General features: G+C 32.7%; 2 protein-coding genes across 4 annotated transcripts; one reads left to right on the forward strand and one right to left on the reverse strand.

Moving 5' to 3' along the window:
- The first annotated feature begins 1,238 nt into the window (after nt 1–1,238).
- Nucleotides 1,239–6,942, forward strand: Pain (transient receptor potential cation channel family member painless). 2 transcript variants are annotated; one of them, XM_076323208.1, is made up of 3 exons: nt 1,239–1,440; nt 3,601–4,692; nt 4,873–6,942. In XM_076323208.1, exons 2-3 carry the CDS (start codon nt 3,609–3,611, stop codon nt 6,456–6,458), a joined length of 2,670 nt encoding a protein of 889 aa, XP_076179323.1. In that variant the 5' UTR covers nt 1,239–1,440; nt 3,601–3,608; the 3' UTR covers nt 6,459–6,942. The 2 variants fall into 2 exon arrangements, with proteins under 2 accessions (XP_076179323.1, XP_076179324.1); XM_076323209.1 differs by lacking the exon at nt 1,239–1,440 and adding an exon at nt 1,475–2,201.
- Nucleotides 6,943–7,223: 281 nt separating this feature from the next.
- LOC143152630 (gamma-tubulin complex component 2) lies at nt 7,224–14,030 on the reverse strand. 2 transcript variants are annotated; one of them, XM_076322962.1, is made up of 17 exons: nt 13,577–14,030; nt 13,185–13,355; nt 12,959–13,103; nt 12,594–12,765; nt 12,381–12,524; nt 12,145–12,299; nt 11,926–12,054; nt 11,669–11,845; nt 11,384–11,558; nt 11,064–11,257; nt 10,774–10,984; nt 10,533–10,701; nt 10,264–10,438; nt 9,981–10,124; nt 9,476–9,553; nt 7,733–7,893; nt 7,224–7,617 (listed from the first exon to the last, which is right to left on the reverse strand). In XM_076322962.1, the coding sequence occupies exons 1-17, from the start codon at nt 13,627–13,629 to the stop codon at nt 7,533–7,535; spliced, it is 2,538 nt and encodes an 845-aa protein (XP_076179077.1). In that variant the 5' UTR covers nt 13,630–14,030; the 3' UTR covers nt 7,224–7,532. The 2 variants fall into 2 exon arrangements, with proteins under 2 accessions (XP_076179077.1, XP_076179078.1); XM_076322963.1 differs by lacking the exon at nt 9,476–9,553 and having other exon boundaries at nt 7,225–7,617.
- Nucleotides 14,031–14,250: the final 220 nt, after the last annotated feature.

Here is a 14,250-nt window from a genome sequence, read left to right on the forward strand (position 1 = left end):
TTTCTTTCGTTGTTTTTCCCAATAAATATACTTCGTCTTTGTTGTATTTTCTGGAGGATAAAAATAAAAGATTACATAACGTTAACCTTGGCTGGTTTCAGGTTCACAATATAAGATCATGGTCACGCTACCAAGTAATTAATAATTAAGTAGCTTCTTCTTGCTATCTCTGTCGCTCCTCGTCCGGTCACCACTGCTTTTTTGCACGATGCAAGTGACCGACCGTACAAGTTGGTCCAACTGACAGTTCTACTTCCATCTTCCGGTGACTTGATGCAAGACGAAGGCCGAAGTGGCGCGTGACACAAAGATGAACGAAATACTTATCCGGATAATGAATTTCGAAAAACGAATGAAACTGAACAGCTTTTGGTACGTCGTTTGTTCGATAAAAATTATAAATGGAACAAACAAAGATTTATCCGAGTAATCGTTCAGTTAAATAAACGTAGTGAATAAATTTAACTATTCAATGTTTTTATTCTCCATCCATTATTCGAATAAAATTTTTCCTATCTCTGTGTGATAATGATTTGACGATTAATGATAAGATTTTTCATTTTTGATCTAGACTTTAGAATTGGCCCTCCTTGATAGTTATTTATCAATTTTATCAATGAAAATATATTGTAAAATACCCTGTTAAATTGAGATTTCATCCCTGTCGCTCAATACCGTATCTTTCTGCATTTTCACGACCGTGTTGAACCAAGATGATGTAATTCGAGTACTATGTAAATCGAGGATTATACAATTCGATTTCTCGATTATGCACAAAGAAGGAGTTTTGGGGACATAAAGCACACCAGCTGAGAGTATTTTAGTTAGCCCTATTGTTAACCGTGCATTCGAAAGAAATTGTGTAACCGTTTAAAATGGCCGATGAATACCGATAGTTTAAAAGTTTGGACAGCCATAATGGATTGGAAGAAAAAAAACTTTTTAAGTTTTAAATAATTAACAAAATATTTCAAAAACGTTATCACCCCTTCAAGATCCAAATACGAGATCCTTTCTTTCGACGATCTGTGCACGATAATAAAATAATTTGTTGCCTCCCCTTTTGCAAAGAATTCAGCTACAACGATAGAGTTTTAACGCTTACTCAATTAACGCGTCCAGAAACATGCGTTCTCGCGCTGTCAAAAGCAGCACTGTCACGAACACTGTCTGATACTTGATCGTTCCCCTTCCTCGCCATGCTGACATCACGGCGCAGAAACTGGTCAGCGGAGTGCTTAGTCTCCTCGATGCCAGACGGAGTACGTAGAGGGATTGTTCATTTCATTAGCATCGTTCGATCCCCGATCGGAGAAAGTGTACGACGATACGATCCGATACTCGCGTTCGATCCGTGATCATCGTTTCCATTGCAACCATCTCGAACCTCCGTACCTCCCGCGAGTGAACAATATATTATAAACAAACAGTGTCCAGAAGGTACTACACCACTCGATATCCGACAATTAAGATACCAGTATTATGTTTACGTATAACGAGATACAGCCACGATCTAAGATACAATCGTTTCGACGTCGAAAATAATATTGTACCAATGACAACTCCGTTTATGGCCGAATAAAGAGTAGTTTGGTAGTTTTTTTTTTTTTTTTTTAAATTCGAGAAACGTTCACTGTATCGAAACGGTGGTAAATTCGATATCGCGATCATCGAATTTCGTAATCTGTAGTCGCGTTTCCCCTAGTTGTACGGGATAATCGACACGAATTAACATTTCGTGCGATGGTATCCGCTCCGATCACAAGTTATGCGCCTCGGCGACAAGTGATCCGTTTCATTCATCGTTTTACAATAGCAATTTGATATACCGACGAAGATAGCGATTCTCGTAATACCTAGCGCTGAAATCGTTGCGCGTCCGTCCAGCGGTGCCGGTGTCCGTGTATCTCGTTTGTTTGGAACAGAATTAATGTTGGGCGACAGGAAACGCTTCCGGGCAGTGTACTTCTGTCACCGTGCATGATAAATATCTCGCGGTCGTACGTCGTGGCTCACGATCGAGAGATCTTCCCTCGATTCGCGCAACGAGTAACCGACCGGACGAGTATTCCGAACCGTGACTTCGTTATTCGTTGATTAACGAGACAACAAAAGCGACGAAACGATTGTTTCGCCTCACTGATATGTGCTTCAATGACATCAGAACGTTAGAATCGTGAGATGACCGTTTGCACACCCACGTAAGATATTCAACATGCTGAACACTTAAGACGTGCAAAAGGTTTCTGTGGTTTCAAATCATTGCAAAATTTGATAGTTCTTTTTTTGTGGATGGAAGTAGATTTTACTAAATAATGTCGTTGGTTTTATAATACTTCTATTCCTTGCGTCCACTTTGCTAAGTTTCTTCTCTTTGGTTACACGGTGACTGTATTGTTGATCGCGATGTCGAAACGAGAATAAATTATTCGTTGGACAACTGGTCGACGACTCGAATTAACCGATAATTGTACCAGTAATTATGAAACTGGAGTAAGTAATGAGCCTGAGAAAATTTAATTTATCCCTTACTTTTTTGTTACATTAAACTACGTCGTAATGCAAAGAGAAAAAATGTTCAAACATTGACTTAAGCCATTTTCGTAACTTCTGACGCAATTAGCATCGATTACATTCATTGTTACCAGTAATAGTTTATTGCTCTCATATTGGAATACAATGACTTCTATTCTATTTACAGTAAATTGGATTACAACAATTTCATAAATTTCAATTGTACAAAATAATATTGCATGCACTCGTTTTTACGTAGAGAACAAATTTTTTTTTTTATTAATTACCGCGTAATATTTTGTATTTGTGCGTAACTTGAATGTGGAATACTTTCGTTTGTTTTTTTTTTAAATTTCATTTCGAATTATCTTACCGAAACTTTGATAAATTGAATACAATAATTAGAATATAAATTTTAAATTGATCGTACGATCACATTCAAACACAAATATTAGAAACACTTATTCATCGAATTTCAATACGATCTTCACAGTCACTAATCGATCTAGACGTCGCTCGGATACGACAGCAGAATATAAACAATCATAATTAAATGAAGTTAGGTTTCAATAACTGTATTTCAGCTGCACCCCACCATCTTACACAGTTATGTACTTCCTGTTTTATTTCTTTTTTATTCACATGAATCTACATTTGCATAAGAAAAACGTTGATTAAAAATAAATAAATACCAGACAACAATAAGAACGAAAATATAACTCAACACACACGTCGATATTAGTATCGTAACAATTCCTCTAATATGCAACTTGAGAAGGTTGTAACACAAAAAAAGAAGCATTGCGAACCCATGAACAAATATACATTAGTATGCTTAGCCAAGTACAATAGAACCTTCGTAGTTACAAAAAAGCAGAAATTCATGCAATTGTCGACGTAACCGATCCGACGACCTCGACTTGCCTATATAACAAACAATACAGACAAAAATCGAGGTTCCAATTTTCGTTAAAATTGCCCAAACGTTTTAGAAACACCCTTTATATTTCCACCTGAACACCATACTCCTTCCTTGGAAATATTCTGATTGATTTAAATCATCGATCCTACCGCCAATTCTTTCAGACACGAGTATGGATCCCGAGGACGAATTCATGCAGATGCACCTGCTGCACGATTACACACCGGTCCTCGCGAGGTCTTATTACAGACAGCTCCTGGACTGTTTGCACACGAAAGACATCAGAAAGTTCAAGAGCCTCGTTGAGCAAAGCTTGAGGAGGCAACCGCCCAGCATCAACATAAACCACGCTTACCAGGATCGCGCAGACGAGACGTTCCTGGACATCGCGTGCAAAAATGGTCTGCCAGAGTTCGTCTCATTCCTCCTGGAGAAAGGTGCGAACGTAAATAGAGTGAACGAGGCCCACAACCGTGGACCGATACATTTTGCCACGGAGAAGGGGCACACGGACGTCCTGAGGATCCTTCTGGACGAACCGACGATAAATCCAAACTTGGAGGCTGGACAGCAAACCGCCCTGCACATTGCGGTGAAGACGAAGGACCTGAGATGCGCGGAATTACTCCTTGATAAAGGTGCCAGTCCCAACATCCCTAACAGCAAGGGTCTGACCGCTCTTCACATGGCGGCTATGAAAGGTCAAAGGAACATGGTCGATCTGATCCTGCAGAAATCGAGACACGCGTTGGACCTGGACAATTACAAGGACTACAACGACCAAACGACCAGGGACGTTCTCCAGGAGAAACTAGCCGATGTACCGCTCCCATCGGTTCAAAAGAGAGGCGTGAACGTTCACGATCTCAAGTATTACCTGAACGCGAACGACGAAACGAATTTCTTGAAGTGTCTGAGCGTCGTTCAGGACGATGTGGTGAACAACGTCGCCGAGGATCTGTTAGAAATGGCTGCTCAACGGAACTTCAAGGAGACGATCATCGCGCTTTTGGAAAGGGTCAAAGGAACTGGTTGCAACTTAGAGAAAGCCGCTAATTTAGCGATTCAACGCGGTTCACCCGATATCCTTCGTGAGTTACTGAACACGGACATCGAGGTTGGAAGCGATTTACTTTTGAACGCTTGCCTCGAATTGGGCGTTCCGGGGTCAGAAGGTACGGAGAACATGCCCGATCGATTGGAGTGTCTTAAGTTGATACTTGATAGGGAAGATGTGGATGTTCGGTGCACGGACAGTAAGTATAGTGTTATCTGCGCAACGATATTGAGCGAAAAATATTGTTACGCTTCGTTGTTAATAACGAATAGGAAAAACTGTTATGTGATAAAGTATTAAATAGGGTCTATGATCTATGGAATTCGAAACGCCCCGCAACGAATGTGTATTTTAACGATAAATTGTTGTTATTCCACAGACAAAGGGAACACTCCGCTACATTACGCAGCCAGAGCCGATTGTCTCGAAGCGGTGACGTTGCTGCTCGAAAAAGGAAGTTACATTGGCCATATGAACGCTTTCGGCGTGCCACCTGTAGCCGACATCTCCGTGTCTACGTTGTCCCAATACTTCGATGATTGCATACAGACCCGAAAAATGCGGACGAACGAGTACACGATCGAATTCGATTATAAATCTTTGATGCCTCACGACGTTGCAGATCACACGGAACACCGAAACAAACGCACCATCGATCAACAGAAACGAGAAATGGACATCTTCCAATATATAGCTAACAGCAGCACCTTGAAGCACTTGCTGAATCATCCGCTTTTGTCCTCATTTCTCTATCTCAAATGGCACAGAATCAGATACATCTTCTACATAAACTTCGTCTTTTACTTCCTCGTTTATTTGTTACTGAACACCTATATTTTAAACACGACTTACCAGGACGTGGATACTCACCAAACCGAATCCACGTTCATGAAAGTCTTGCGAGTATTCACATTCATAGCCATTATTCTCCTCACTCTCAGGGAGATGCTTCAATTGGTCTTGTCGCCCTGTAACTACCTATCGAATTTCGAGAATTGGTTAGAGATGTTACTGATATTCCTCTCGTACGCGATATTCGGAGGGGCGGATATCCAAGTTGCCGCCGTGACGATATTGTTGTCTGCTTGGAAATTGGTGATCCTGATCGGCCAACATCCGCGAATGTCGACCGATATTGAGATGTTCAAAACGGTGTTCCGAAACTTCGTACGTTTTCTGTTCCCCTACGCCTTTCTGATTTTGGCTTTCGCTCTGGCCTTCTTTGCTCTCTTCAAGGACAGCGACAACAGCAACGACAACAACGACAGCACGAACAATTTTCAAGATACCGCCCATTCTTTGTTCAAGACCATCATCATGCTTACAGGAGAATTCGATGCAAACGACATACCCTTTACGTCGCGTCCAATTCTAAGCCATTTGGTATTCATACTGTTCGTTTTTCTCATTGCCATAGTGTTGTTCAACTTGCTGAACGGTCTGGCCGTCAGCGATACCGCAGAGATACTTGGCAAAGCGAAATTGATCGGATTGATCTCCAGAGTAAGACTAATCGCGTATATTGAAAAGGTGGCGGTTAATGCTCCTTTCACCCACGGATCTCATTGTTTGTTGTGCAACGATTTCCTTTATTCCTGTAGACATAAACCGCTGGCGTTCCTCGTGAAGAAGATACTTCTTTTCCCAAATTATTTGAAGAACGGTAAATTGAGCATCAAGTCGTACGATAATCTGAAAGCCTTTGGTAACAAGATATATTATAAAAAACAATTTGACCAAGATTCTAAGGACAAAATATTTCCTACCTTCGATATAAATCCTCATGTTATAAAGCAAGCTAAAGAGATTATTTCAAAGAGAAGCCGGGAATCGGATACTGAAAAAATGATCTGTGAGTTGAGGAAAGTTAAAGACAGATTGGCTTTGATAGAACTCAATTTAAATACCCTCAAGCACGTCATTGAGAATAATAATTTTAATGTTAGAAAAGACAATGAAAACTAAGGTATTACCAATGGATCTCTTGTACTATTTATTCTGTTTTTTATTTCTTTTATGATTAAATTATATAATATAATTTGCAAAATCAGTATAGTAGTTGAACACATTGTCAGTTCTTGTTAGTGGTTGCAAGCAACAAAAGTCATAGCCATTAAGTACTAATAATTGTGTCAAAATTTAGTGTTCTCAACAGGTTGTCATAGTTAATTATAAGAGATATACATAGGTAGATAGAATTCGGGTCCTTGCACATTGCAATATTTTTATTAAATTTAATAAGGTATTTAATTGTATAAAAAATCATATGCATATTTTAAATGCAATAAATTCAAAGCTGTTGTGTATGCAAATATGTATTGTTTAAAATCTGTTTAAATATAATGAAAAGTATTTAAACATTTTTATACATGAACTGATTTCAAAACTACATACAATGATTAATGATGATAATAATTTTAAAAAGAAACATTGTCTTACTAGAATATAATGTACATGTATGTATGAAAATTAATTTCACATATGTGTAAACAATAAATAGTTTATCGAATTACAATAAACTGATGATACCATGAAATAATTGATTAATCTAAAACATTTAAATTAATTTCTTATCAGTTTATGTATAAAAAATAAACTATAATATAGATTAATTATTATTTATCACTCGACAAATACTGTATGTAAAATATTTACATAATACTAATTGTAGAACAAATAATATTATTGTTCAACTTAATTGATATTGTTCCTTCAAACATGCTATGTATATCTTCCATCTTTATAAAATACAGTTTACTTTTGAAATAGTACAAAATAGATCATTGTAATTCTATACAATAACAAATCTAAGAAAACTATATGATTTGTAGTAGATTAAATTAAGTATTTGTTGCATGACTAAATTACATTTTTTTTTAATAAACAACATTCGGTATTAGATCAATTTCTGTGAACATTTTAATATCGTATACAAATATTTATTTAATGAGATTCGTTTCACAATTTCATTGTTAAAAAACTATGTTATGTATAAGCCAATATATAAATAATGTCCTACCACGTGTGAATGTTTGATATTTAACCTGAGACCTCTTCCTGTATTGCTGCTTTTTCTCTTCCACGCCGTATCAAAATGTCGGTATAAAATGAATTAAAATCTAGCCTAATTAAAAATTATGTGAGTAGAGCAATAATATCGACGAATTTGTTTCTCACATCTTTGTGATGTAAAACGAATATATATAATAAACGTTCATTAATTTTGAGAAGCAACTTACCTGCAAAATACATTTAGGAGTTTTTCGTTGTTGTTATCACATCCTAGATCACAGATCCTGTCTAGAAGATGTACTAATACTTGTGTAAATTTCTCATCCAGTGATATAATTGTTTCTTCAAAACTTCCTGCATTTTCCTTGGATGTGTCCCCATTTTCATCCTAACAAAATACGTACAAAATTAAATTATTATCATCACATTTTGTTCAGTATATGTACTAGACCATTTGTAGAACCAAGATTAAAAAGCATACATTGTAAAAAATGAATGTAACATATACAATGATCTCTATAATAATTCAATAACACTTATGATTACAAGCTGAAATTTGTAAAGCAAATACAACTCATCATTTGAATTTAACAACCTGCAATTGAAGATAAGATCATAAAATGTAATTTATAATACTAGACATCATGCTACAACTTACAAGGAAACACATTGAGTTGATGCTAAAGTTAGACAGCTTTTTTTTTATACATATCAAAAGAATAAGTAACAAGAATACTATTGAAATTTAGTCTCTTTGCTTCTCATGAACAAACTAAATCTCAATAGCATTTTTAATCTATATTTTCGTAATCCTTATCGTCTATGCTTTCGATCTGTATGAAATTAGTTGTGCAATTTCAGCATCAATTGAATGTGTTTCCTCGTTAGTAATTTTCAAGTTTTAAATATAGAAATCAATATGTAATTTACATTAATAAAAAGTATTGAAAAATACTAGTGGAAAATACATTGTGTTCAATTCTCATGCATATTTATACAAGACAATTGAACTTTGAAGATACATTTCATAGAGAAATTATCTATCTATTTTGTATACATATAACATACACTTAAATACACATAATAATATTATATTTATATTACCATTTACAAATGGACAATTGAATGTTTATATTTGATACAAAGTCTGCATGCAACATTAACAATAATTTGAATGGAGTACATTATGTATTCAACTCCTAATTTTAATCACTAAAAAAATATATGTACATTCAAAACAAAGAATGCAATACCAAAATGAATAGATATGAATTATACATATATAATTATTTATGCATATTATCCCTTCTACTACTAAAATTTGTAAAAATATATAGTTATTTTTACCACATGTAAACTGCAAATTAATTTTTGATTTTACAATTAGATCTAATTCATGTAGTGATTTACATATTGATATATTAATTTACTATTAATAAATATAGGTACAACATGTAATGCGCCATATATGGAAGAGAAGATCTATTAAAAAATTATATTTTCCCAAAGTTCTTTTAAGTATCTAGCTAAGTCACTAATTGTAATAATAGAATTTGTTTACCGTTATTATAATGGTAATACATATGTTAATAGTAATGACAATGATATCACCTTATTAGATATGATTGTGTGTGAAATGAAAAGAATGACAATGTTGTTACCATTGTGATAAAAAGTGTTTAAAATTGTTATACTACCATAAAATATTCAAATTAATCTAATTCAAAACATTCAGATTTGCTTTCATTACCAAAACTATTGACATATAAAAATGTAACTTGATTTCTATGAATTTCAAATTTTCCTATATTATATGTACACTATGTCATGCGAATTTCAAGATGTGTTCCTAATTAATAATAGTGTAAAGAGAACTTTTATGTTTGTTTTTGTTTGCTAGAAAAGAAAAGCTTTATGATTCTAAGACTACAAAAATGCATGAAAGCAAAGTTATAACTTTAGGGATATACCTCAAAATCATAGACATCTTCCTGATAGGCGCCAATCATGGAAGTCAATTCGGCGTCAATGTAGTATGGGCTCATACGCTTAACATCAGCAAAATATTAAGATTCAGTTTACTACTAGTTTTTATGCTTCTTAGGCACATTTAATATAAAAAGTATTGCACTATGACCAGATGTAAATAATAAACACGTCATGCAGACTTATTTGTGTCCCTGACAATATTCATTGTAAACACAGAGCAATGACTATTACTTATGTTGCATTTAAGAATGAAAATATATCCATATTCTGCATAATGATTATATCAAAAAGACCTATAGCACCTAGTTTATGCTATATTGAATAACAAAAGTATTCGAAAATATTTGAATCAAAACAAAGAATGCAACTTAGACAAAAGGTTTATTTTGTATTTTGTGTATGTTGTGTACCATATACACGTACCATGTAACAATTTAGTTACCTGTATACATTTGCACATTTATATGTCAAAATCATGAAACTTACCTCCATGAAATTACAAAAGTCGATACAAGCAGCACAGATACCCGTAATGAAACCAAGAAGATCTGGATCTGTCAGCATGCACTCCTTCAGATAACTATCCTGCAGGTCTTGATGCACGCTTAAAACGTCATCCACATTACTAACCTAGATACAAAGTTAGCAAGTTTGAATTTATTTTTTAAAGAATAGAATCTTCAATTCTATATGAAATTTTCATTATTAATTTAATATCAAATTTTTAAGGCTTAAATTTAGAAAAAAAAATAAAGATCAACTATCATACCTTATTCATTTTATTTATAAATGTAAGCCAATTCGGTTCTATAACTTCAACCATCATATAATATGCCAAATGTTGAATACAATCAAGCATTCGTTGCCGCAAAGAAAATGCTTTTCTATATGACATTGCTACGTTATGGGTAAAAGTTTTTGCAATTTTATTACAATTCCATACTCTAAAATGTAATATTATTTTCATTGTTATATATTGTATTTCTAATTTAGAAAAATACGAGATAATTGAAACAATTGTTACATTTATATACTAACCTGCACAAGCGTCTTTCAACGTATTTGCAATAAAACAAATGTCTGAATAGCATTTGATAACAAGCAATTGCTTTCCTGTTAAGTATTAAAGAAACAGGCCATTTAACATCATAATTAAACACAAATGCTTCCAAACCAGTTAAAGTTTTGTCAGTTTGGAAGTAATACTCTAAAACAAAAAATTTCATTAAGATCTATGCTTAGAGATTATGACAAAAATAGTTATGTGCACAAAGTATACCTTTCTCATCTCTGGTTTGAATGGAAAGTATTCTAAACATTTGGAACTGGAGATCATATGGTAAAAGTTCAGGTTTTAGATCATCTTTATATGGATCTGAATCTGCAGTGGACATGCGTAGTGCAACTTCAAGAAGAGATGCCAATCGATGGATGACAATATCATACATACTTTTATTTAATTCTGTTTCACATAGATTCATAAATTGGACCTACAATTGAACAGTACCATGCAATTTTATTAAAATGTTTTGTAGGTTATTAACAAAATATTACATTAAATAAACATACTACAAAATCTCCTTGTGCAAGAAGAAAATAACTTTTCACACTACGAAGTCGTCCCATTAAATCATTTTCATGTATAAGAACTTCCAATAAAGTTTTTGCTGCTTCAGAATATGCTCTATCAATAGCAGCTATATATTTTTGTCCTTGATGTTGGTAGATTAAAGGTTCTTGTTTGCCCCATTGAATTGTTTTACCTACCAAAATAATTACAACAAACTTTTACAATTCTTCATTTCATTTCAATACCTTTTGTTGAATTATACTGTCATATCATAAATAAGAATCCCATTCTAAAGGTTTCTATAAAAAATATTACATACCACATTGTCTAATTACATTAAAATATTTCCCAGTTCTTAAAATTGTTTGTGCATGTTCATTGAGGAATGTCGGAATTCTCTCTGGTCTCATAGTATATCTTTTCTCCCAGTAATCAGCAGAATAATCTATAGGCAATTCTTCTCTTTGAATTAATTCATTATCTTCCACAAAAAACTGAAAAATAAAAAAAAATTTATTAATTGTACAAAAATAGCGTAAATAAATATATTTATGGAAAATTACAATCTATTATAATAATTTAAATATTAATACATTATTTTTACCTCTTCATATGGATCACATATGACACCTTTGTACACCCATTTTTCCAATATTTGCATATATGGAACACTTGCTGCTTGTATAAGAAACATACATAATTCTTTAAACTTTATTTCACCACTAATATTATTTGCTTGCTCGTGCAGAAGACTAAGTACTTTCCCACCTTTTGCGTTTGCCTAACATGAAATGCTTTATTGTACAACAATAAAATGGATTAAAAAATTTTTTAAATATAACACTAGAGATCGTAACTGACCTTGCATATAGTAGATGTAATTTGAAAAAGAATAGACATGGCAATTATAGTAGGCTGAATATAAAACCATAATTTCTGTAAATTTAATTTACCACGGACATGCTCCGTTTCCAATTGTACAACAAATAACTGAAACATTTTGAACACAAAATGATTTTACAATTTGCAAGTAAATTATTTTAATTTAAATGCTCACGAATAACGTATTATAATACATACTAAGTAATCTTTTAGTAAACATTTTATAGCTCCCCTCAGAGCATGATTTACTTGCCCATCTTCTGGTAAAACTTTTTCCTCTACAAATCTGGCTGTCATGGAGTAGTGTGAAGCAAGGGGTAGTATTTGTTGTGACATTTGTTTATATGATATACCTATAAATAATAATACATAATAATATAGTGCTATATATTATGCACTTTATGTATACAACAAAATTATTTTTATCTTCTTACAAACATCTGGAGATATGCTAAATGTTTTCACTGCATATGGACTTGTTAGAGGTTCAGAAACAATATAAAATCCATCTATACCCTTTAGACAATATAATATATCCCAAAGTAATATAGATTCTTGAGACACAGCAGGCACAACCTCTGTAAGCATTTCATTGCTTAGTAAACCAATGTTGTTAACTTCTTACATCAGTCTAAAAAACTTTTTACTTTGACATGGTGTAACACTTGGCTCATTGTAGAAGTCCCAAGTTATTCGAGGTCTCTCGTGAACCCAGTTGTGCTTTACCACAGATGGTTCTGTTTTCTTTACAATCACACCTACATGTTTATTTAATTTCTTTTCTCCTTCAACAGCAGCCTTAATTACATTCTTACAAATCTATGTTGGACAAAATATGATTTAATGTCTAAGTAAAGTACAATAAAAAAAATTTGTTTTACAATTTGTTAAATACTAATTTACACGGAATAAAATTTATTTACAAAAATTTTTAGTCAAAATATTCACACTTAAAAAACAATCTATTTATAATTAATAATTATAAAACTAATCTTTAACAAGGAAGAAAAACCTGTGGTAAATCCTCTGTAGTAATGGAAGCATTTTTGGTAGAATTTGCTGCTAATGTTGATGCTTGTTTAGCTAAATAAGTCTTTAATTCTTTATCTTCGGATATGAGTTCCAAAACTTGGGCAAATAAACCCAATAGATCTATTCTACATAAAAAAAGAAAATTAAATATTAATTCAACTCATTTATATTGAATTTACATAAATTAAATATGTAAAGGTACTAACTTCTTTGCTTTTAATTCTTCATATTTTTGCAAAAACAATTCAGGAACAGGAGAACTTTTTGCCAAATTACGAATGCAGCTTTGTGAAGCAACAATAGTCAAAGCACTTGCACTTGTAGGTATGCCTTCTTTTTGTAATTTTTCAACGTGTTTCTCAGGTGCAGAAGTTGATCTATGAACCAATAAATATATATTCTATACACCTTTACATTATAATGTAAATCTTAATTATTAATTTTTATAAAATTTAAAAGTGTAATGAAGCATTTTGAAATTATTGAACATTGCAAACAATATATAATATAATTTAAATTAGAAAACTTTCATAAAATATACTCTATAATACAATAGTAATATATACTATATATATATGTATATATTACTTTTACTCACCCCAATAACCCAATCAATTCAACCACTAAATGATGCAATTTAAATTCACTCATTGCTTTAAACTAATATAGGTACATACAATTATTACATTCCTTAAAATAAACACTTAATGCTTTACCATACTGTAATTACCATCGTAATTACCAGAACTGCCAGTATATTTAAATAATACATTTAATAAGAAACTATCTCACTATCTAATCGTTTTAACACATTTATTTACATTTAGTAGTATTGCAATTGGTTAGATGAAATATATTATGTTAGGTTAGTTTAAAGAAATCTGCATTGAAGAACAACATTAGTTTTTTACTTTAAATAAAAAATAACCTTCTGTAAAGAATGTTTCACGTAAATACTAATTTAACTTTTTAAACCACTAATTATAAACATCAATTATTAATTTCGATTTGTTTTGAATTTGGGAAATAATGACACATGCCTGTCTGCTTGAGTGACCAATAATGTGCACTCGTTTAAAATTTGTTATCGATATTATTAATGGAAATTGTATACATTTTATAATAAAGATTTTTATATTTTATTCTTTCATTGAGAATTATTAAAAAATGTATATATACTAAGTATTACTGTACTGACATTCTTTCTTAAAATTAAATTTTTTTTTAAATCTAAGAAAATAGATTACACTAAAGCAAAAATAATTTATCAAT

The sequence above is a fragment of the Ptiloglossa arizonensis genome, chromosome 11, assembly GCF_051014685.1.
Source record: "Ptiloglossa arizonensis isolate GNS036 chromosome 11, iyPtiAriz1_principal, whole genome shotgun sequence".
In the NCBI taxonomy this organism is placed as follows: domain Eukaryota; kingdom Metazoa; phylum Arthropoda; class Insecta; order Hymenoptera; family Colletidae; genus Ptiloglossa; species Ptiloglossa arizonensis.